Source organism: Lipophrys pholis (genome assembly GCF_963383615.2).
Source record: "Lipophrys pholis genome assembly, chromosome: 16".
Classification (NCBI taxonomy): Eukaryota; Metazoa; Chordata; class Actinopteri; order Blenniiformes; family Blenniidae; genus Lipophrys; species Lipophrys pholis.
Genome location: NC_137634.1, coordinates 20478941 through 20502537, shown reverse-complemented (window position 1 = coordinate 20502537; position 23597 = coordinate 20478941). Strand labels below are relative to the sequence as shown.

The 23597-nt window shown below is 42.8% G+C and overlaps 1 protein-coding gene across 6 annotated transcripts; it reads left to right on the top strand.

Annotated features, from left to right (window-relative positions):
- LOC308121402 (uncharacterized protein) lies at positions 1-21965 on the top strand. 6 transcript variants are annotated; one of them, XM_080482619.1, is made up of 50 exons: positions 1-107; positions 4093-4173; positions 4785-4880; positions 5006-5026; positions 5257-5400; positions 6525-6599; positions 6787-6858; positions 6946-7494; positions 7724-7798; positions 7878-7925; positions 8034-8096; positions 8176-8223; positions 8338-8397; positions 8488-8532; positions 8616-9023; positions 9149-9184; positions 9287-9772; positions 9888-9920; positions 10014-10460; positions 10566-10595; positions 10692-10847; positions 11261-11293; positions 11590-11790; positions 11884-11916; positions 12013-12066; positions 12163-12204; positions 12792-12824; positions 12929-13102; positions 13203-13247; positions 13432-13485; positions 13731-13805; positions 14180-14203; positions 15033-15047; positions 15266-15325; positions 15530-15754; positions 15953-16156; positions 16249-16287; positions 16376-16426; positions 16532-16825; positions 16914-16970; positions 17054-17356; positions 17441-17863; positions 18006-18032; positions 18107-18529; positions 18909-18968; positions 19127-19201; positions 19365-19415; positions 19691-19714; positions 19986-20051; positions 20526-21965. In XM_080482619.1, the coding sequence occupies exons 1-50, from the start codon at positions 32-34 to the stop codon at positions 20567-20569; spliced, it is 6258 nt and encodes a 2085-aa protein (XP_080338745.1). In that variant the 5' UTR covers positions 1-31; the 3' UTR covers positions 20570-21965. The 6 variants fall into 6 exon arrangements, with proteins under 6 accessions (XP_080338745.1, XP_080338743.1, XP_080338741.1 ...); XM_080482617.1 differs by having other exon boundaries at positions 4093-4287; positions 4719-4880; positions 18110-18529; positions 19368-19415; XM_080482615.1 differs by having other exon boundaries at positions 4093-4287; positions 4719-4880; positions 19368-19415.
- Positions 21966-23597: the final 1632 nt, after the last annotated feature.

The window sequence follows — 23597 nt, the reverse complement described above, 5'->3', positions numbered from 1 at the left end:
TTGGGAGAGGAGAGGGACATTTTGGAGCAAGATGGCGAGAGGGACGGTGGCCACGTACCTACATGGGGTCCTTCTCCTGGCTCTGTGGAGACCGTCACTGCAAGGAGGTGAGTTGCTTCTGCTGAATGCTTGGAGCGCTGCAGCACCTGCGGATCAGGTGTCACATGAAGTTTAAGTTGCAGCGCTGGCAGATACCTGTTGATGCAGATGCTTGTTCATCAGTTTTACTGGGAAGATTTTATGAGCTCTTGCAAATTCTGCTTATGATGATGGGATTTTGGGGGGAACTAAAGCAGAAATTGGCTTCTGCATTTATTGATGTTGCTGACAGTAATTTACTCACTTGTGTACACTGTGAATAAATTCAGGAAGAGGTGAAAATAAATGTGCGTAAATTCAGACACAACAAATGATGTTTATTGAATACTGAAAGCAAATATTGTTCATGATCGCACAGTTTCTGAGGATTTTTCTGACTGTGGGGGATCTTGAATAAAGCTTGAATATGCTTTACATTAGTATCAAAATGCTTAGGACAATTGTCAACTCCTCTAACATTGCAATGTGTGTTTCCCTCATCAATAATGTTTGTTGGTATGAGGTAATGACTTCAGATTCTGACTGGTGTTGCCTTGCACAGACCTGTAACATGTATCGCAAGTTGGTTTGATTAACTTTGAGCATAGACAAACACAAACATGTAAAAATAAAATGATTACTTGAGACATGTCGTGTTTGGACAATACTGTAGGTACAGTTTCATCATCCATTTTTTCAGCACTGCAGTCTGCTAAAAAATAATATGAGCATGTGCTGCAGATCTCATGTCTCTGAATCTTTTCTCATTGTCCTGTCTGTGTGACCTCTCAGTTGGCTGATGTCTTTAGACCTGTCTTTCATATCTTGTTAAAAAAAGAGCTCCTCTATAAAAGGTTTTCCAGGTTGTTGAGCAATTCTGTTTCATTCAAAGTCAGACGCCACCACGGGACTCTCACTGGAGAGTAAAGTGACCTGTTGTCGGTGGTTTGGTGTTTAGCTTTAATGAAGCGGACTGGATTACTCCTTCCAGTTTGATCTCGGTGACAGACTGTTTTGGACTCCAGATGTCATGGCACTTTGTTTTCAAACTAAAAGTTACGATTTCATGCTCAACCTAACTGACTTCAGGACTTAACACACTCTGTAGAATCATACGACAACAGATCATATAATTGGTTCTCAAAATGAGGCCAAAGATCCAATTCTAAACAAAAATTATCCAATCATACCTTTTTTTTCTCCACATTGACCATCCTATTTCTAGAACGAGGAGGTGCAGCCACATTGCGGCGCTCCAGGGGGTTAAGGGTCTTGCTTAGGAACCCACAGGGGTGACACATCAGCTATGGGATTCAAACCAGCAAACTCCTGATTGTAAATCTGCTTGTCCAACCAATAGACCACTGCTCATTGGGTTGTTATTGCCTGTTCTGACAACATAAATCCTCAACCACAAAGGCAAGAATGCTTTAGGAGCTTACACAGTGTCAGTCAGAGTTTGGTCATGCTGTAATGTTTTGGCAAGTCAGCAATCAAAGTAGGGGGCCTACCTGGAGGGGCTTTAAGGTAAAAAAGTTGGGAAACACTTTTCTTTATGGCTCTATACATGAGTGGTGCAAGAGTTTTTTGATTTAATTTCATATACTAGCAGGGCGTTATTTGTTTGGGTGGGGGTATAACAATATAGACCCTCCCAATCATACTGATTTATTATACTTTAGCAAATCAGACAAAATGCATAAATTCCTTTTATAGTATGAGTAAAGGAAGGAAGCCAACTCACTCATACTGAAAGAATTACCGGTAACCTCATTTCATTTGCACGTGGTCTCACACCAGGTTGAGATTCTCAGATGCTGAGTGTCATCTCAGCATGCAGGGTTATCATTAACATGATTGGTGGTGACCTGGTGCATGCAAGTAGTTTTACCACACAGCAGCTCTGTAAAAGTTGTTTCACAAAACCAAATAGTGCAACAAATGATTCTGGTATTTCTTCAATGTGATTATCATTTCAGCCTGAACTGCAAACATTCATCACTTTTATCAAACAACACAGGGATGAAATGATGGTTGTAAAGTGAATATTACTTAAAGACTTAACTTTAAAGCATATTACAGACAACTTCAGGGGGAGCAGCAGCTGAATGTGGGGCTCAGGGGAAATCCCTTAACCTGCTTCCTTTGATTCCTTTTGATTTTTGAGTTTTGAGAAGAAATCTTGTTTGAAAAGAAATAAGTATAGGGCCCAGCATCCCTCCATCCCTCCTTCCATCTTCTATACTGCTTGATCCTGCTTTGAGCCAATAGGGCGCTGGACAAAGCAGGCCCCACCTTGGACAGATTCCCAGGCCAAGCACACAATTTAGAGTCACCATTTATCTCTAAATGCATTTCATGTTATTGGACAGTGGGATTAAACCAACAACAGCACAGGAGACATCATAAAGCTAAAATAGGCGTTAATAAGTGCCAAACCATTTGTCTAACAATCTAAGGATCATTATCCAACAAGTTGAATAAGAAATACGTTTTTTGTTGCTTATGAATCCATTTTCACCTTAATCGTGATCAGGTTGGTTTAAATAGAGCTTGCCTCATTAAAAAATATTTTTTGCATGTTGATGTACAAATGGTGTTGTGTTGAGTGATAGCATGATCGCTTGTCTGATCGCTCACAAGTTTGTCATTTTCCCACTGGGAAGTTTTCCCACTTCCCAGTTAAACATGAACACAGCTTAAAATCCTTTATTCCTAAATGAAATGTTTTTGATACAGATACTTTTGTCTCAATGGCACGTACATGTCTGTTTGATTCGTGAATGCAGATCCCAATATATATATGTGTGTGTGTGTGTGTGTGTGTGTGTGTGTGTGTGTGTGTGTGTGTGTGTGTGTGTGTGTGTGTGTGTGTGTGTGTGTGTGTGTGTGTGTGTGTGTGTGTGTGTGTGTGTGTGTGTGTGTGTGTGTGTATACATATATATACACCCAAAGCTTTTTGGCCTATTCCTACACAGAGCTGGATCCTGAGTTGAATGACTGTGTAGTTACGTTATTTAATGTGTTGTTAATGTGCTGAGCACTGAACATGTCATTACTGTGAGCTCAGTAACCCACATTCTTTAGGAATCCCTACAGATTTGTTCTCTTCACATCTGGACTGTGGGATCCTAAAAAACCTTTCCTTTTATAGTTGGTTTGCCTCCTGTGCTTCTATTTCTGGCTATTGTGATTTGTGTAATCCAACATAGGTGCGGAAAAGTGTGAGAATTATGAGCGAAGAAACATGCCTTTGGGGTGAAGCAGTGTTTGCTATCAGCTGCAGAGAAGCCCCAGCACAGAGCTGGGAGGCACTAACACACACAAACACACACATGCACACTCTTTTGTGTGCATGTGTGTGTGCGTGCATGCTATCTGATGCAGTGTTAAACGTAATCCATGATTATTAAGACAATTTAAATGGGTTAAATGCAGGAAAAGGGGAGAAAAACATGCCTCATTACTTTTGACTGATGACTCATCAAACCCACAAAACAGTATCAGCCAGAAGCCCAAAACAATGAAAACACTATTCATAAAATAGTTGTGTGAATAAAGCTGATGCAAATGTCTTTGCTCTTATAAAAATAATTGGTAAATCCCTTCTATTCACAATGACCAATGTGTTTACATGCCAAGATATTTTTACAAGAACAAAGCTGCAAATTGTAGAAATTTGAAGTGAACACAGATCTGCGGTGTGGTGGTTGGCATTCTATACTCACAGTCACAATATCTCCAGATCGAGTACTGGCTGGGGTGGTGGGGGTTGTCTGTCTTGGTATTCTGGTTTCATACTACAGTTAAATAAACCTGTTTGTGGTTAGTTAGTTGCCCTAATGACCATAGTTGGCCTTGGATGGATGGGTGGATGGATGGATGGATGGATGGATGGATGGATGGATGGATGGATGGATTGATTGATTGATTGATTAATTCAATGGATGGATGGAGACTCATCCTAAAATTGTCCGTTGCACATTATGAACTGGACTGAACTGTTTTGAACAGGTATATATGTACCAGCTGCTGGTGCTGGTGCCACTGGAGGAGCTGGAGCTGGTCCAGGAACTGGAACTGGATTTGGACCAGGTGGGACTGGAACCGGATTTGGCCCTGGAGGAGCTGGAGCAGGTTTCCAGCCATCTGGAGGTGGTGGACCAGGGGGAGCTGGTGTAGGAGGCTTTGGACAAGGAGCTGGTGGAGGTGATACCTTTCCTTCGTTTGTGCTGAATTCTAATTACTTCACTTGAGAGACATACAGAAATACGAGACGTTTCTAATGTCCAAGAAAAATTAGGTAGTTATGCCACCACGAGTATATGAACAGCATTCCTTTCAGATGCAGCTGTGTACATGAAAAACAATCCCTAAAGACTTTGTCATCACTTATAAACCCACAGTATTTAAACTTTGCATCCTTTTGTTTAAATTACATCAGAGCTTACAAGCCAAGCAAAACAGAAGGTGTGTTTTCATGTCTCACTGATAATGTCCTCACGCTGATTTCAAAACGAGAAATAAATCTGGCAGTAAATTCATTTACAAAGTTTTGCTACATTCAGCTTCATCAGCCGTGTTTATCTTCAACTGCTCAAAATATAAATTGTGTTTTTAACTCACATTTCATTCCATAGGTGGCTTCGGTGTTGGACCTGGGGGAGTTGGACCAGGAGGAGTTGGACCAGGAGGAGTTGGACCAGGAGGAATAGGACCTGCAGGAGTTGGACCAGGGGGTTTCAGGCCTGGGACTTTTGGTCCAGGCAGTGGTGGACTGGGAGTCGGATCTGGAGCTGTTGGTAAGAAAAATGTTATATTCACATGTTTTGTATTTCATCAACCGTTGGGCCTGTCCAGCAAAATCTAACTGGATTTCCATAATTTTCTTGTTCACTCAATTATCATGATTGTTTTCTCCTTGCAGGTGGAAAGCCTCCAAAAACTGGTAAGAACTTGAGGCCTGGTTGTTGTTAGAACAAGAGTTGCTCTGGGGGAGAACAATGTTATCATGTATTTAGAAGAAACTTCTTAGAGCCATTGAAATCGTAATTCCATTAATGTATCATTTGACAATGTACAATAGGATTTAATAAGAGTGTAGAAACAAACACAGAGCCCATTGTGACGACTGAAGCCTCTGCAAACTGCGAAGAACACATGTCTTGTTATCTCCAGGCGGTGGCTATGGTGGCCGCGGTGCAGGACAGGGTGTTGGTGGTATAGGAGGACAGGGACTGGGTGGACTCGGGCCAGGTGGCGTTGGTCCTGGAGGATATGGAACAGGACCTGGAGGAGTGGGAGCAGGAGGCCAAGACACAGGCATGACATTTCTTTCTCACTGGTGATACTGATGGAAATACTAAAGCTGAGAGATTTGTGTCTCACTGTACTACTCGACAGATTTTTCAGGGTGACAAACTAACGTACTAAAATACTTGCTCTATTTACATGCATCATATGCACTTCACAATTAGTGGAAGTTCAGTTCTCAGCACACATGGATCCACATTTGGTCTCTGTACTGTAAATATTTTCCTATGCTCGATTCAATACAGCAGGATAAGGACTGCATATATGTACCATTATTTCATTTCCTCATTACCTCAAGGTCATAAGCTATTGTTGAGGGGGGGCACACACCCTTACCCACACACATATGCACATTTACAGTGATAAAGGCTAATGCATTAGGCATGGCAGGCCCCTGATAAAGGGCGGAAGTGATCACATCAGTCAGAAAGACTGATTTGCTTTGGAATTTCAGGCCTCTGTTTTTCATCCCTCCAACATGTGAGTCCCTGTGCGGGATGAAGAATGTTGGTGATAATATCCCAGAAATTCCAAGAGGTTAAACCTTGGCTTTGTGAACCTTTTGAAATCCATCCATTAAGCCAGTGGCTAGAAAACCGGTCAATGCAAGCATAGGAAACAGACACATATGTAAAACTTTCCAACATAACAAAAGTCTGATTATTGCAACTGAAGACACTGCACAATAAATTACACTAGTTGCTCCACCTTGAATGAAAAGATGTAAATACCTCACTTCACCTGAACAAGCAAAGAGAAACATGCATTTAAAAAAGGCCCAAAAAAACTCCTGATGATTACAAATAGATTTTCAATTGTTGCATGATCTTGGATGTTTGTATGCAAGCATAGTGAAATTTTGCTGTTACATATGTCATATCATCTCATTCATCCATAGCCCAAACTAAGAATTTTAACAGGCTCTTTGTTCCGACTGCACACTTCAAACAAAGATCCTCATAGAGAGCAAGTTAATCCATGAGGGGCTTTTCTTGGGCAGCCATCATACACATGTAACACTACAAAAGGGCAGAGTGTCACTCTGACATACCGTATTCATTAATGTGTGGTTTAGTCCATCGTAGTCACAGGGAACAAAGGTTAGAAATCACTGTCTTTTATCTTCTCACTAGGATATAGAGGCCCTGGAGGAGGAGGCTTTGGGACCGGAGGAAGTCTGGGTGCTGGAACAGGCTTCATACCTGGAGGTCAATGATTGCTCTATAGCTATGCTCTATATTGTGTATTTGTTCTTGAAACCTTTCTGGAAAATTCATGAAAAACTACTTGACCCCTCTTCGATCAACGTCCCATCATTGATCTAAAATCAAATTACCGAGTTTTTCATTACCTTGACAGATAAAGTAGTAAATACTACATTTTAACTCGATGTAGGTGGTTATGGACCAGGTGGTGCTGGTCAATATCCAGGATTTGGTGGAACTGGACCTAAACCTCCTAAATCAGGTACCTACAGTTTTTTTTTGTTATTTTTATTATTATACAGAATTACTAATTGAAACATCATTGATGTTTGACATCTGTCTTTCTTAGGTAGTGCTGGAACATTGCCAGGACGAACAGGATATGGGCCTGGTGGAGCAGGGTATGGACCTGGAGGTGCAGGAGTTGGACCTGGTGCAGTAGGAACTGGACCTGGTAGTGCAGGATTTGGTCCTGGTGGAGCCGGATATGGGCCTGGTGGAGCAGGATTTGGCCCTGGTGGAGCAGGATTTGGCCCTGGTGGAGCAGGAACTGGACCTGGTGGAGCAGGATATGGGCCTGGTGGAGCAGGATTTGGCCCTGGTGGAGCAGGATATGGGCCTGGTGGAGCAGGATTTGGTCCTGGTGGAGCAGGAACTGGACCTGGTGGTGCAGGATTTGGTCCTGGTGGAGCAGGATATGGGCCTGGTGGAGCAGGGTTTGGTCCTGGTGGAGCAGGAATTGGGCCTGGTGGAGCAGGGTTTGGTCCTGGTGGAGCAGGAACTGGACCTGGTGGAGCAGGATATGGGCCTGGTGGAGCAGGAACTGGACCTGGTGGTGCAGGATATGGGCCTGGCGGAGCAGGAGTTGGGCCTGGTGGTTCTGCTGTGCCTGGAGGAGGTAGATAATATTATACTGTTATATGTAATATAAGGCATGGACTGTATATCTGTATATATTTTAAATGTCCTATAAAGTTTTTCTGAATGATTTAGAAAATTATGTTTCAGAAACAAATCACCACAATATCAATAAATCTGTGCAAACTGCTGAATAATACATATTGTTTAATGATTAAAGCTCTGAATGCTAAAGTTTTGTTCACAAATGTGACTTTTACATGCATCAGCTCCATTGCTGCCACAGACTGGTGCTACTGGGGTTGGACCTGGAGGCAAGAATAAAGCATCAAAACAAGTTCCAGGTAAACTCTCACAACCTGCATAGCGTCAAACACATTTTGGGTTGTGTGATGCTCAAAACATAAATGTGGTGTCTTGCAGGCATCGGAGTGCCTGGGCTATATCAAGGTGGATTTGTACCAGGACAAGGTATTGTGTATTAGTAAATAAACAATAAATGGCTGCATAAACACATTGTTGTGTTTAAAACTATGGGTGTACTGATGTTTTCTGTGTCTTCTCTCTTTCTCTGTTCAGGTTTTGGAGGCCGTGGTGTTCTTCCTGGTGTGGCCACCGGATCTGGACTTGGAACACAGACCGGTATGTAAATGCAATAATGTTAATGAATCTAGGATTTCAATTGGCAGAGTTATAAAAAGTGTTGCCTTATTTCTTACAGGGGCTGGAGTACTGGGTCAGGGGGGTGTTGGACAAGGAGGGGCAGGTGGTGAGTATCACAGTGTGTATCATTAGAATTAGAATATCACCTTGGAGTAAATAGAAGTGCAAAATAGTAATTTTGACATCAGTACCATAGTATAAAAGGTATTCCTGGTTTTAGGTCGTGGACAAACGCTACCTGGGGTTTTTCGTGGTTATCCTCTCATCACACCAAAATCAGGTACATAATAACCAATAACCAATAATCATATATATATATATATATATATATATATATATAAAAATTGCATTTTTTTTTTTTTTTTTTAAGGGTCAGGAAAATCAAAGAATCCTGCCAAAGCTGCTGCAAAATACGGTAGAGAATCTCCAATACCAACATAAACATCATCAAAATGCCTTGGCTAATTTATTATATCTTAATCATTTGATGTTTTGAAGCTGGAGGAGGAGCACTTGGCCAAGGAGGCACATCAGGTGGAGTCGGAACCGGCGGTGGCCCAGGATTTGGAGGCGGACTCGGACCAGGAAGTGGAACAGGACTTGGATTCGGAACCGGCGGTGGCCCAGGATTTGGTGGTGGAGTTGGAACTGGAGGTGGTCCAGGATTTGGTGGTGGAGTTGGAACTGGAGGTGGTCCAGGATTTGGTGGTGGAGTTGGAACTGGAGGTGGTCCAGGATTTGGTGGTGGAGTCGGAACTGGAGGTGGTCCAGGATTTGGTGGTGGAGTTGGAACTGGAGGTGGTCCAGGATTTGGTGGTGGAGTTGGAACCGGAGGTGGTCCAGGATTTGGCGGTGGAACTGGAACCGGAGGGGGAGTTGGACCAGGCACCGGCACATCTGGGCTCGGTAAATCTTGATAAACATTCCCTTTTCTGCTACTTTGCAGAAAAATCGTACTCAAACATGCACTCATTGACAAATACAGTTTTGTCATCATACAATGTTGTTAACTACTTAACATTCTGTACTAGGATATGGTCCCGGTTCAGCAAAAGCACGCAAATATGGTGAGCCATGTTTCTACATTTTAGTGAATTCCAGAAATAACATGGTGAACACGTAGTAATTAACTCTCAATAACACTCTCCAAATGCATTTAATCTCACCAGGCAGTGGAGGGGCAGGTGCAGCTGGAGGCCTTGGAGGGAGAGGACCAGGAGGCTATGGTCCTGGTGGTGCTGGCACTGGAACCGGTGGTCTTGGATACGGTCCTGGTGGTGCTGGGACGGGAACCGGTGGTCTTGGATTCGGTCCTGGTGGTGCTGGCACTGGAACCGGTGGTCTTGGATATGGTCCTGGTGGTGCTGGCACTGGGACAGGTGGTCTTGGATACGGTCCTGGTGGTGCTGGCACTGGGGCAGGTGGTCTTGGATACGGTCCTGGTGGTGCTGGCACTGGGGCAGGTGGTCTTGGATACGGCCCTGGTGGTGCTGGCACTGGGACAGGTGGCCTTGGATATGGTCCCGGTGGTGCTGGCACTGGGACAGGTGGTCTTAGTCTTAGATATGGCCCTGGTGGTGCTGGAACTGGAATGGGTGGTCTTGGTCCCGGTGGTGCTGGCACTGGATCCGGAGGAGCTGGAACAGCCCCTGGTGGTAATCAATCAGCAAATAAAATAATATATTTATTATTAACTTTCCCAAAAATGTAAACAATACCCCAATATTACCTGAGATTGGCAAGTGCATAATTGCGATATTTGTGTTTCAGGATATGATGCCAATGCCAAAGCTCGTAAATATGGTAAGGCTAATTAGATAATTAAACAACTGTAGAAAACTATTTTGTATTTAATTATTTATTTCTGAATCACCAAATCTGGTTTTCTGCTCTCAGGAATGTTAAGTGGGGCACTTGGCGGCACAGGAGCAGGTACTGGAGGAGTAAGGCCCGGCAGTGCTGGCTATGGACCTGGTGGTGCTGGTACTGGCTTTGGACCTGGTGGTGCTGGTACTGGCTATGGACCTGGAGGTGCTGGACCTGGTGGTGCTGGGACTGGCTATGGACCTGGTGGTGCTGGGACTGGGTACGGACCTGGTGGTGCTGGTACGGGCTATGGACCTGGAGGTGCTGGACCTGGTGGTGCTGGGACTGGCTATGGACCTGGTGGTGCTGGTACTGGCTATGGACCTGGAGGTGCTGGACCTGGTGGTGCTGGGACTGGCTATGGACCTGGTGGTGCTGGTACTGGCTATGGACCTGGAGGTGCTGGACCTGGCGGTGCTGGGATTGGCTATGGACCTGGTGGTGTTGGACCCGGAGGTGCTGGCTATGGACCAGGAGGTAAGATTAAAAACAACCCCACATTAAATGAATGAGGTTAGTCAGAATTTACATTACTTTATCATTAAATGTGGCCTCTTACAAGAACTGTCTGTGTCTTTGCAGGGTATGCTGGTGCTAAAGCCCGTAAATATGGTGAGCCACATTCCTAAAGAGAACACCAGTAGAGGGTCAGTGGAGGGTCACGTAGTGAGGTTGGATTGCTTTATTAATTGCTGCTGCTGCCTGCAGGAGTTGGAGGAGTGCTGGGGGTTGGAGCTGGGCCTGGCTCTGGACCTGGACGAGGTGTTGGGCTAACTACTGGTGGTGGACCTGGAGCAGGACTGGGCATTGCTGGGACTTCTGGTTCTGGTGTCGTAACAGGAGGAGGACCAGGCGGTGCTGGAGGTACAAACAAAAACATTCTATTGTCACAGTTCCCTTGAAACTCTAAATGTCTTACTTAATGACTGTTTTTCCTGTGTTTGATTAATGTAATACTTGACAACATAAAATCTTGACCCCAGTCGTAGTGCATATGTACAGCACTGTGCCTTACAAAAAGGATGTACATACGGTGTGTTTCAAAACAGTTGCACTCTGCAAGCCAACACAAGTTTGCCGCTTATACTTCTCTCCTCTTTCTCACAATGTGACGATTTGATTTTCAATATAAGATCAGATCACCACATACTTTCCAATGTGACAAATAAGCTGGATTTGTACAAATAAAATTAATCAGTGAACTCATATTCATATTGAATTCTTCTGTGTTGCGCAATGTGCGCACATCAATTAATTCTCCGGTGTTTCTCCCACAGGATATCCTGGGGGACCCAAGTCTCTCAAATATGGTGCGAATTACACATTACTTCCTGAATAAAAAATGCGAAATTGCCAAAATTTTGGTCAAAAATACCAAGAAGAATCAATATGAATGATAAGGAGAGCTGGGACTGTGTCAAAATATGTAAATAAAATAATAAAATGTATCATAATGCAAAGTGACATTGGAATTATAATGCAAATAAATATGAGTTCATAGTTTTTTTTAGACAGACTTTAAAAAAAAAAGATCTTAAGACTTTTTTTAGGGTGTATTTTGAGTTTTGGTTGAAAATAAACCACTCACTCACCTTCTCCTCCTCAGGGCTTCCTGGTGGTGGTGGAGCTCCTGGATCTGGTCTGGATGGAAGATTTGGAGTCCCAGGAGGAGGGAGCTACGGCCCAGGGACCGGAGGAGGATATGGACCTGGTGGATATGGACCTGGTGGATATGGACCAGGGGCTGGGACGGGTTATGGACCGGGTGGAGGTTATGGTACAGGACCTGGGGCTGGATATGGAACAGGTTCAGGGATTCATTTCAATTATGTGCAAATCCCATTCACCCAAAGCTAACAGTAACTTGCATTGATCCCTAAAATATTTCTGTAATATCCAGGTTATGGAGCTGGTTTGAAGCCTAATAAATATGGTATGAACTTTTTTATTTATTTTTTTTTTAAACAAGATGCATGTTTGAACTAATGTTCCGTAAAACCAAAATTATTTGCATGTGATTTTTGTAAAGGTCCGGGTGGAGCAGGTGCTGGTGGGGTTCTTGGGGGTGGAGCAGGACGAGGTGGTGAGTATTACACGCTGACAGCAGTGCTGCTTTTCTGATTGCCCGAACTGATAGACATGTAGTTCAAACCTCTTTCCCCCATATGTAATTTTATAGGTACCTATGGACCTGGAGGCTACGGAACTGGCATTGGTCCAGGTTAGTTTTCAACAATGGAGCATTGCGAAGTTTTGCCAATGTCACTTTCTATATTTGACGTATTCATTTATTCTTCTCTATTGACGTGTGGGTTGGTGTAATAATAAAGGAGACAGATGATTGTGTGAGATGGGAGCAGATGATATGCTGTGCAGCTGAATATCCAACAAGAATATAGCAAAACATTTACTTGACCGTGTAATAATTTATTTTATAAGAGTGTTAAAGAACCATTTTCTATCTTTGAACCTAAATGTACAGAAGTGAGAGAACAGGAGAAATATCTAATATCCCATAAGCATATTGTTTCATGAAAAACTACCAAAACGGTCAAGACATTTTTTTATTTGAGTTTATTTGTGAAACTGGTACACACCAAAGAAATTTTCATCACAATCTTTTTACTTTAAGGTAATGATGGGTAGAAATGAACAAACATTAAATTCTTACTGTTGCAAACTGTTGTATTATGGTAGATGTAATATGTTTTTTTAGGTAAGAAATGCCAGCCTGAAAGTAACTACATTTTTTAAAGATATTTTATTTTTACTATCTTTTCCACACATGTTCATTAATGTCATTCTCAGGCCATACACCTGCATCCAAAGCTGCTAAATATGGTAAGGTGCTGTTTTGCAAAACCTGTCAGAAACGTAATCAAGTGCACTTTTGATTAGGAACTTTAAGTGAACTTACCACATATTCTGTTGTGTACAATTTAAAGGCCAACCTGGTGGAGTACTACCCGGAGCAGGTACTGGGACTGGTACTACAGGAGCAGGAACCGGGACGGGCACTACAGGAGCAGGTGCTGGGACCGGCACCGGGACGAGCACTGGAACCTCAGTGAATGGCACACGGGGCGGAGCAGGTGCAGGTACAACAGCTGGAACGAGTGGTGAGCATCTGGTTTAGAATATCAAGGATATACAGTATATGTTAGTCAATCAAACAATCATTAATTCAATATTTGTGATAATCTATGTCTGCTGGACCAGGAGGACTTGGAGGCACAGGTGGCACCCCAACACCAGCTGCTGAGGGTATGTTCGCAGAGTTACAGTAAAAAACTGAAAGCTGATTTATTTAGTTGTTTTTCAAACATTTTTAAATCTATGTTATGTGAGTATTCTATCTGGTAATAGATGTAATTGCAACAATAGTTCCACTTTATCAATCATACTACTTTCTAACCTTAGTTTCTTTAATATTTGGTCAATATTTCAGGTGTTGGTGGGGCTGGCAGTGTGATCGAAGGTTCTGGCAGTTCTGGAGGGGAAGGTGAGTCAAACTATCTGGAAGACCCCCCGCCCCCGAATTTTTTTTTTAACCCAAAGTGTAATCCACTAACTGTTTATAAATCAATTATCACCAATATTTGGGAGACGTAATGTAATAATGTGACTGTTCCAAGAAGCAGCACACCAACTCAGTGAAAAACATATAGGAAAACCAGAGAACAAAAGATTAAAACCAGCTGGATCTCCTTTATAAATTGTCAACATGTGACTGGTGAATTAAAACAGGTGGCACTGGCAGACCAGGTGGTGCAGGAGATGGCGTGAGTGGAACGGGAATCCCCATCATCGGTGCAAAGCCAGGTAATGTTTTTCACTACAGATTCAAAGAAATATACGTTATCTATGAGGACTAATTTAGGCAGCTTAAGTTGCCAACAGGAGAGGCCCTGGTCCTTGACGGGCAAGGTTCTGTATGTTTTTAATGTATTCCTGCTGCTCCAACACACCTGAATCTTATGACTGTGTCACTAACAACCCCTGCAGATGGCCTGATATTGAGCCTCTTATTACAAGCAGGTGTACAGAAGCAGAGAGATGCTGAAAACATGCAGGACTTAAGACCTTTGAAATTAGGGATGTTATAGGACGACTAACATTAGCAAAATGTGTTAAGTTGGAATAAACCTTTTGTCTTCCTCTTCATTATTAAAACAATGATTGTTTATTTTACACAGGACTCAATGGGACCACAGTTCCAGGTAAGGGATCCTGCACTGTTGTTAATTTCTATCTGAAAACAGGAAACATCAAGTGATTTTTTTTCTCCTTCTTTGGTCAGTTTGTCAGCTGAACAAACTTCAAAATCATGATTGTATTTTCTGTTTAAGATTTGATGTAAATGGGAAGAAGCTGCACTAGTTCTCTGGGGAGGGGGGTTTGATTGTAGACAGTGCCATCATGTGGTCACTGAAGAAAATCACAACACAATTCGGCGTTTCTGAATAAATTGTAACATATTCCATCCTCCTACAAGTGGGTTGTGAAAATTCTGTTAAGATTCTTGGTTAAGAATATAACTGAACATTCTCAAATCTCTCTATGATTTTTCACATCCCACATCCAACTGAAAACAACTCTCTCTCGATACATTTGGAATATAGCATATTTTTGGGTGGGGGTTCTTTACGTCACAATACTATTGTATTATTAGTGCAGTTCGCTCAGACATCACTTTTGTAATTTCAGTATATATTTATATGGTTCTTACATACACATTACAGCCAGGACTCCATAGGATAGTGTAGCATGATACAAGATAGTCTCACTAAATCTTACTTCAGAAGGGCCACTGTCCTTCAAGTTTGATAGTGAGGAGTGATCAAACTGATGACGACACAATAGATCCTGGAGTGTTGGACAATAGACCAGGATTGGATGATTCTGAGCCAAGAAATGTAACAACTAAACAATACAAAGTAATGGACACATTTTGAACATATTTACCTGCTCAAATGATTCGGAAACTAAGTAAAGCATCCATAACAATGAGGATTTATCTCATCAATGTTTTGCTCTTGTTTTAAACAGCTGGGACCGGTGTTGGTGAGTAGCTCTTTGTGGCTCACACACTTAACATTTGCATGACATGTTCAACATTGCTGGAGTCACAGCAGCAGCTGCTGAGCTGGCATAAAGTTTGTAAAGGTTTTACCTCATGCCTTTACAATGCCCCACTGTGTTTCTTCAGCTCTTTCTTTGCAGGGATCCTATTGCTGGAATATACTATTTGTATTCATTACGTTCACTTTCTATTTTTGCAGGGTCTGGAGGCGATCTCTCAAGTGGAACTCTGCCTGGAGCCAAACCAATAAAATCCCCAGGTGCATAAAATACAATAACATTTTACATTTAGAAATTAAATTACAGTTTAATTTAGTGGTAAAATGTTACCAAACGAGATTTCCAATGAGAAAAACAAAAATTGGGTCTATTACTGTCAAAGCTGAATAAAGCACTACATTCAGAGCATATTTTCTAAACTTAACTGAGAACAGATGGAATTATCTTCTGGCCTCTGCCTGCAGGGGTCCCCAGAGGTGACACACCAGGAGAGGGAGATGGAGAATATGGCCCTGACGGAGAGAGAGCAGGCACAGCCGGAGGGCCTGGAGGAGTGGCAGGGGGTCCTACAAGTGCAGGAAGTGTTGCAGGTGGGGTGACGGGAGGAAGGGGAGACAGTCCCACCAGCGGAACTGAAATAGGACCAGGAGGTGCAGCTGGTGGAGTAGGAACACCGAAGCCACCCAAAGGTACTTGTGAGCAAATTGAATTTACTACCAATTTAACTATAAATCTTGCATCTTATGTATTGGGTTGGTCAGGACCTCCTGAAGAGATTATATTTCTCTTTCATACTAACACCGAAACCTCATGTAGACTGAGTAGGGAAAAAAGGCCAATGAAAGGAAATTAGATTAAAACATTTTTTATCTATTGTTTTAATGTAGACTATGGACCTGGTGGAACTGTAGTAGGAGGTGTAAGTGGTGGACCTGGAGGTGTTGGAACTGGTCCTGGTTCGGTGGGAATAGGTCCCGGAGGAGCCGGAAGAGGTCCAGGAGCAGTCGGTGGAGGTCCTGGTGGAGGAGCCTTGGTACCTGGGGCTGGTGGACCTGGTGGAGTAGCAACAGGACTCTCCAAACCTGGAAAAAGTGAGCTGAAGCTACATTTAAACTTAATTTTACAGACTTATAATTCATTGATGAATAAATCTTTACCTTGTATGTTTTGAACCACTTCACAGGTTATGGTGCTGGAGGTGCTGGAGTGTTACCAGGTGGAGGTATTACGACCACAGTATTCTGAACATTTGACTTAAAGCAAGCCAATTGGGTAAACAATCTACATACGTTTTCTTTTTTTCTTTTCAGGGATACGTTACCCGACTGGAGCTGGAGTAGGAGCAGCTAAACCAGGCAAAGGTTCAATATTTTGAGGATTTGAGTCTCTGTATATTCATTTATGCTAAATTTGGCTTCCATCAGGAAAATTACATAATACATTCAATGCCATCATTTTTCCATCAGCATATGGGACATTTGGAGCAGGAGGACCAGGCCTGTTTGGGCCTGGCAGTTATGGAGCTGGTCCTGGTGGTTATGGTACTGGTCCTGGTGGCTATGGTACAGGACCTGGAGGTTACGGTACCGGCCCGGGTGGATATGGAAACAGAGGTACAGGTTTTGGTCCTGGGGGAACTGGGACCCTCGGAGTTGGAACTATCCCAAGAAGTGGAATTGGAGCAGGAGGAACAACGGGAGCAGGTTCTGGTGGACTTGGTGGTGGACTTGGGGGATATGGTGGTGGCACACAGCCTGATGGTAAGTTGCATGAAAAAAAACAAAAAACAAAACAACGCACAACTAATATTAATGTATGTAATTAGTTAACATTTCAATTTGTAAATAGGTTCTAGATATGGCACGGGTCCAGGTCTGGGTACTGGCATTGGAAAACCACCAAAAAGTATGATCAGAATAGAGACTGAGGCAAAGTAAGCATACAGAAATTTGTGGAGCAAACTGAAACTGAAACATTGTTGTTTTTAGGTTATGGAGCTGGAGCTGCTGGAACCGGACTGGGGCCTGGGGGCTATGGAACTGGTCGAGGCGGTGTTGGTTTTGGTCCTGGGGGTTTTGGGCAGAGCGGCTTTGGGCCTGGTGGGCCCGGTGCTGGCACTTATGGACAGAGTGGTGTAGGACTGGGTACTGCCGGAATTAGGCCAGGAGGCTTTGGACCGAGTGGTACTGGCACAGGAGCAGGCAGCTATGGACCTGGTGGAGCCGGGGCTGTACCTGGTGTTTATACTGCTGGAGGTCAAGGACTGGGCACGAGAAAACCTCCGAAATCAGGTATAATAATCATATGCTAAAAAAAATAACCCCCCAAATTTTTGTGATTTATAGTTGCATCAATCTGTGAAACGCTGCTAACAGGTTATGGATCCTCCTCTTTGGGTGGAGCTGGCTATGGACCAGCCGGTGCTGGTACGGGAGCAGGAGGATTTGGACCAGGTGGTGCTGGCACAGGAATCGGATTTGGACCAGGTGCTGCTGCCACAGGAACTGGATTTGGACCGGGTGGTGCTGGCACAGGACCAGGATTTGGACCGGGTGGTGCTGGCACAGGAACCGGATTTGGACCGGGTGGTGCTGGCAGGGGAACAGGATTTGGACCGGGTAGTGCTGGCACAGGAACAGGAACAGGACGATTTGGACCAGGTGGTGCTGGCATAGGAACCGGATCTGGACCAGGTGCTGCTGGCACAGGAACCGGATTTGGACCGGGTGGGGCTGGCACAGGATCAGCATATGGACTAGGAGGCCAAGGACTGGGAAAACGAAAACCTTCGAAATCTGGTTAGAACTCTACAATCTATAACAATAGTGATGATTCAATAATGCATATATTGAAGCCACCAATTGAAATACCAAATGGATATATTTTGTTATAAGTAATGCAGTAGCAGATCCACAAAACTTGTTTTGTACTCATTTCTAGGATATGGTGGCACCGGCTATGGATCAGGTAAGGTTTAGATTAGGATCAGAATTATGTCACTTTTTTCCAAACATGTCTACAACTAACCATCTGTTTTCCAGCAGGAGTATTAGGAGGTGGAACAGGAGCTGGTCCTGGTGGAACTGGAGCAAGACCTGGTGGTTATGGACCAAGTGGTGCTGGTACTAGTGGCTTTGGTCCAGGTGGTGCTGGTCCTGGTGGTTTTGGACCAGGTGGTGCTGGACCTGGTGGCTTTGGACCAGGTGGTGCTGGTACTGGTGGATTTGGTCCAGGTGGTGCTGGTACTGGTGGATTTGGCCCAGGTGGTGCTGGTGGCTTTGGACCAGGTGGTGCTGGACCCGGTGGCTTTGGACCAGGTGGTGCTGGTGGCTTTGGACCAGGTGGTGCTGGACCCGGTGGCTTTGGACCAGGTGGGGCTGGTGGATTTGGACCTGGAATCCAAACAAGGAAGCCGCCTAAATCAGGTTACGGCTCCTCGCTGGGTGGAACTGGCTATGGACCAGGTAACTCGCTGACGCACCTTCATAATAACGCCCCTCCTTGTGTCTTCTTCAGTGTCATGACAATGCAGATAGGCTTCAAAACTGTAGTGTGAGTTCTATCTACATTGTGTATGGAGGTAAACTAGGACACTCTTCATAAAGAATTGGTTTTTTTATATATTTATTTGTAGATAGAAGATGAAGTTAAGTCAAGTTAAGCTCTCGCAGTAAAGTCCAGCTCTGCAATTTGTCCTCTTCTTATCCCCATGATAAACCACTACTAAAGATTTGTTCTTTAGTTAATTTGTTGTGTCTCATTGCTTTATGAGCCGACAGGAAACAATGTGCTATTTGTCATTACTGTGATCAAATAAAACCTAATCACACCTGTGTCCTCCAGGAGGTGGCGTAGGAGTGCTTCCCAGTTCTGGAGCAGGCGGCATCATCGGAGGTGGCCCAGGTAAGTTTTCTAGTGAAATAGCAAATAGAGCAAACAGAAAGTGGAAAATGTAACACACCACATGAATGCGAATGTGGCAAAGTGCGAGTGAGTTTGTGTCAATAAATTTGTACACTCACACTGCCTGATTTCTCGTTGACGCTCACTCATCTGCTCAGGTGGTGCAGCAGGAGGAACGGGAGGTGTAGGGGGCCCTGGAGGAGCAGGCCAGGGAGTAGGAGGAGCAGCAGGAGGTGGTTTACCAGATCAGTTTAATCACACATTTAAAATACATTAAATAAATTAAACTGGACGAATGACCAAACGCACCAAAGTCATTGTGCTGCACTGTACATTTCCTCCTCGAGGAGTCAGATTAAAACTTCTCTGCAGGCTGTAATATGTTCATTGTTCCAGCAGGGGGTGCAGGCCCTGGCTTTGGAGGGGTGGCTGGTGGAGGCTATCCAGGTAAGACAGACGAAACATTTAGCAGTTTCTCTTCTGCTCAACAGCATCTGTCTAAAACAAAAATCCCAAATATGGAGTAGCTGTTGGTTCCCCTGTTGTTTCCTCTAAGCTGATCGTGTCTTGACTCACGCATGAGAAAAGAAACCAAAAGAATGCTTTCATCCCAAGAGTCACAAAGAGTATTTGTGTTGGCTTATTTTCACTCATGCTCAGAAACCTTTGTGAAGACTATCAGTTGTTTATAATCATTTGTTTTTCCTGTCATTGTCCTCTAGGATACACAGGGGCTGGACAAAAATGTAAGAAAACCTCTGTAATGTGCATGCTCTTGTTCCCTCAATCCATTAAAGCAAAAAAACCCTGCATTCACTCAAAAACAATCTATGAACACAATTCAGACAACAAGCACTTTTCTGATGTATTGTTTTCTACTCTTCATTGCAAAGAAAAAACAGAAATATAACTGGAAAAGGTTGTGAAAAAGTGAAATCATGTATGCTTTTATAAACAGAGGTGTTAAGTGACTATATAGAAATGGATGATCTTTTTGTCTTGTTGAATGTTTTTCAGCCAAGGCACAGAAAGCAGCCAAATATGCTGCCATGCAAGCCCTGCTTGGCACTGGAGGCTACAGAGGTACAAATCAAACACACATCTATAACCTCAATCTTACACAGCACTACAATTCAGCATGACCCTAATTGTCATCAGCATTCAGACCTCTTTCAAAGCACGTAACAGGAGAACCCTTTCCTGAAGATCGTTGCCAACATTATACAATCAACATAAGCAAAGCTTGACTTTTATTTTTTTTTCTGGAAAGAACTGGTAAAATCTTGCAAGAACAGCCTCACAACTACTATTACATGAACTGTGTAGCTGTGTGGGAACTGACAAAACAGTCCCATCTGACTACTGTAATGTCACCATAAAGAAAAAAGATGGCTTGAGAGAAGTATGACGCAACGGTTGTAGATTTTCAGCAATAATAGAATTTGTGTGTTTGTGTTAGACCAACGACAACAGTTGATAACAGTTTTGATAGGCTATGATTAACATATACAGCATGTGGTCAAACTATTAATGTTGTGCTTCGTTGTGGTTCTTTAGGTGCAGGCTGTCAGGGAAAATACTGTGGCCGGCGAAGGAAGTAAAAAAGGAAGACAAAGGAAATGACCTCATTAAAACAACAGTGGTGCTATCACGTGATCCCAGATTGTAAATGTCTCTTCTGCCAAAGAAACTGAAGCTTCGACACACATCGCATGTTTTCATTTAGTTTTGCTGAAGTGCTTCTCAGCCTGTTAGGATGCAGATTTTTTTCAAACAAGGTGAAATCTATAGAATCCTGAATTTAGAGGTTAAATATAGGCCGCTCTCGTACGTAATTGTTTTGCACATTTGCAATTACACTGATTGATGTCCTCAATGAATCACCTTGTAACTCTCTGGGGATCCTGACCAAGAGGCTGAGAACCACTAAAATGACGGAACAGAGTTTGTTTTTATCGTCAAGGAAAAGCTGCACTATACTACAGCTTGTGTTTGTTGTCGCTGATCATTTGCGTTCCTGTGCAAGTATCGCCATGAATCCTCCGGGTTTGGACTGATACCGAGGACTCCCTCAGGGCAGCTCCTTCAGACCTGTCTGCATGCTGACACGACACGAAAAACACATCTCCAATTCAGCACTTGTACCCAGTCAGACTGGATTTGCCATACGTCTGTAGAGTTTTATGATCTTGTCCGCTTTTAATTCACTGTTTTTGACATTTACTTAAAACATTTGGATTATTCGTCTAAGCATGTATACACACATTAAGAAAGAGAACAACTGCAACAACAGGGAGTTATTTTCTCTGGTTTGAAGGATCATTATTAGAACTGTATTCAGTTGCAACTATCATAGCAGAGGAGGGTTTTTTTGAGAGCCATTTGCTTCCATTACATTAAAGACAATGTTTTATCACTACAGAACACTTTGTAGTTTTAGTGTACAATTTTAGTTGACAGTTATTAAGAGGATGTATTTGTTGAACCAGTATCTGGCTTCTGTCTAACTTTTAGATTTGCTGTTTAGGGAAGCTTTCAAACTGAATGTGAGGATGGGAAATGGTATCCGGGGAGCACTGATTACTGTGTTTTTCTTCTTTTGTACCTCCTTCAACACTGTTGGAAATCTGTTCACGTTTACTAGACTTTTTAAATTATGCTGAGAAATATATTTAGTCTCAATTTACAAAGTCAATGCATCAATGCAGTATTAAATGTTTGATTCAGTTATTATGAGTGTGGGTGTTTTAACAGTTTTTAAACTTTTGTACCATGATAAATATGAGTGCTTTGTTTTCGACAATGTCCTTGAATTTATTAGGATTTAAAAAAAAAATGTAAATGAATCTCATCTTGCATTGAGCTTTGTGTCTTATCGTGTGGCTCAAAACTGTTTTAAACATCTGTGTTTTTGATGTGGCCTATGAAGAGAAGTATGCACTTTTGTACACTTTGACAATGCTCTCCAAAGTAAAGAGATGACCATTGACAGCTGTCTTCTTTTGAATTTTCATTTTAGAGTTTCAATGACCCTCTTCTATAGAACACATGGCATGTGAGAAGCCACCACATCATCAGAAAGGGAAGTTATATTTAGTGGCAAGGTCAGCGGTAACATTGACTGTGAAAAGAAACATCACACAGACACACCAAAATGTTGCGACTGAGGGAATAAGGAAACAACAGAGCTGTCTTCACAATGACCCATTTCAAAACTGCGTATAAATCGATGCATGAAAACATTAATGTAGCATCGTGACCAAACAAAGACAAGGAAGGTCTTGTGGTTTTGAGACAGTGGTTAGTGAAAGTCATGGTCATTTTAATAGCGCGAGTCTTATAAGTATATATCAGAAATGGATAGTAAAAGGACCTCACTTACATTTTCTGCACTTTAATACTCTCAAAGCCTTTTACACTATTAGTCACACTCACACAAACACCCACACACACCCACGTTAATGGCTGCCATGCAAAGATGCTCAACCTCCATCTGTAGCACCTGTAGTCTCAATGTCTTGCCAAAGAACACTTGATTGAAATGGGAGGGATCAAACCACCAACCTTGTGGTTAGAAAATGACCCTCCTTACTAACACGGAGAATGTCAGGACAACAAAATAGGCTTGGTCCTAAAATTAGGTTACTTATTGAAGTTCTTAAAAACACAGTGGATGGGTGATGCAGCAATAAACATGCAAACATGTTCGATTAGAAAAGTAAAATTTTTGAATGGAGCAGAAGACTAAGAAATTCTGCTTTCTAATGTCACTTGACCCATTAGTAAGAATTAGGGACATTATTGCAACAAAGTCCAGGGAACACGAGGAGACACAAGGGCAATGATGTGCAGCGCAACAACAGGCAAGACATGTTGACGAGACGATCCAACAAGGACAACAGCGGGAGAGGGGTTTAAATACACAAGGAAGGGGTGGATACAAGTGGTACATTGGTAAATTGGAATCACGAGGTGAGACACACAGAGGCAGACACAGAGACCTGACAGGTGAAGGCTACAGATTGTATTCACTTTGCAAGCATAATTTCTTCTGTGTGCCAGATGGCAGTGTCGTTTGCCATTCATCTGCAGATTTCCCTGAAGCTGACAGGCTGGTCATTTTGTTGTTGTTGTTTTTTTTTTTTTTTTAGCAAAAACTCACCCTAAGACGAAACTATTTATTCCAGCCGCAACAATTTTTTTTCCAAAGCAAATATGGTATCGCTACAAGGCTGAGTGAAGCCGCTGCATGTGGAGTTAAAGGTGATCTGAAGGTATCTTGGGTCAGGTCAAATGAGCATTAGGTCAAGGCTGGAGAATGGTGTCCAGCACATTTTTGACAGAGGAGCCTAAGACTCCCGTACAGTGCCGTTCGAAAGGTCTGAGCATCACATGAACAACGCAGGGAACATTTTATTTATAAATAATTGTGTTTGCAAACTCAAAATAATGATAAGTTCTCAATTCATAAATATGGCATAAATATGAACAAAATAATGGACAAAGTATCAACTAAACCACAAAAAACACGTAACGTTACAGTTTGTCACAATAGAGATTTGAATCTTAATGCATCATCGGTTTGATGACAGAAGGACACACACCTGCTGCTTTCTGTCTTTCAGCCTG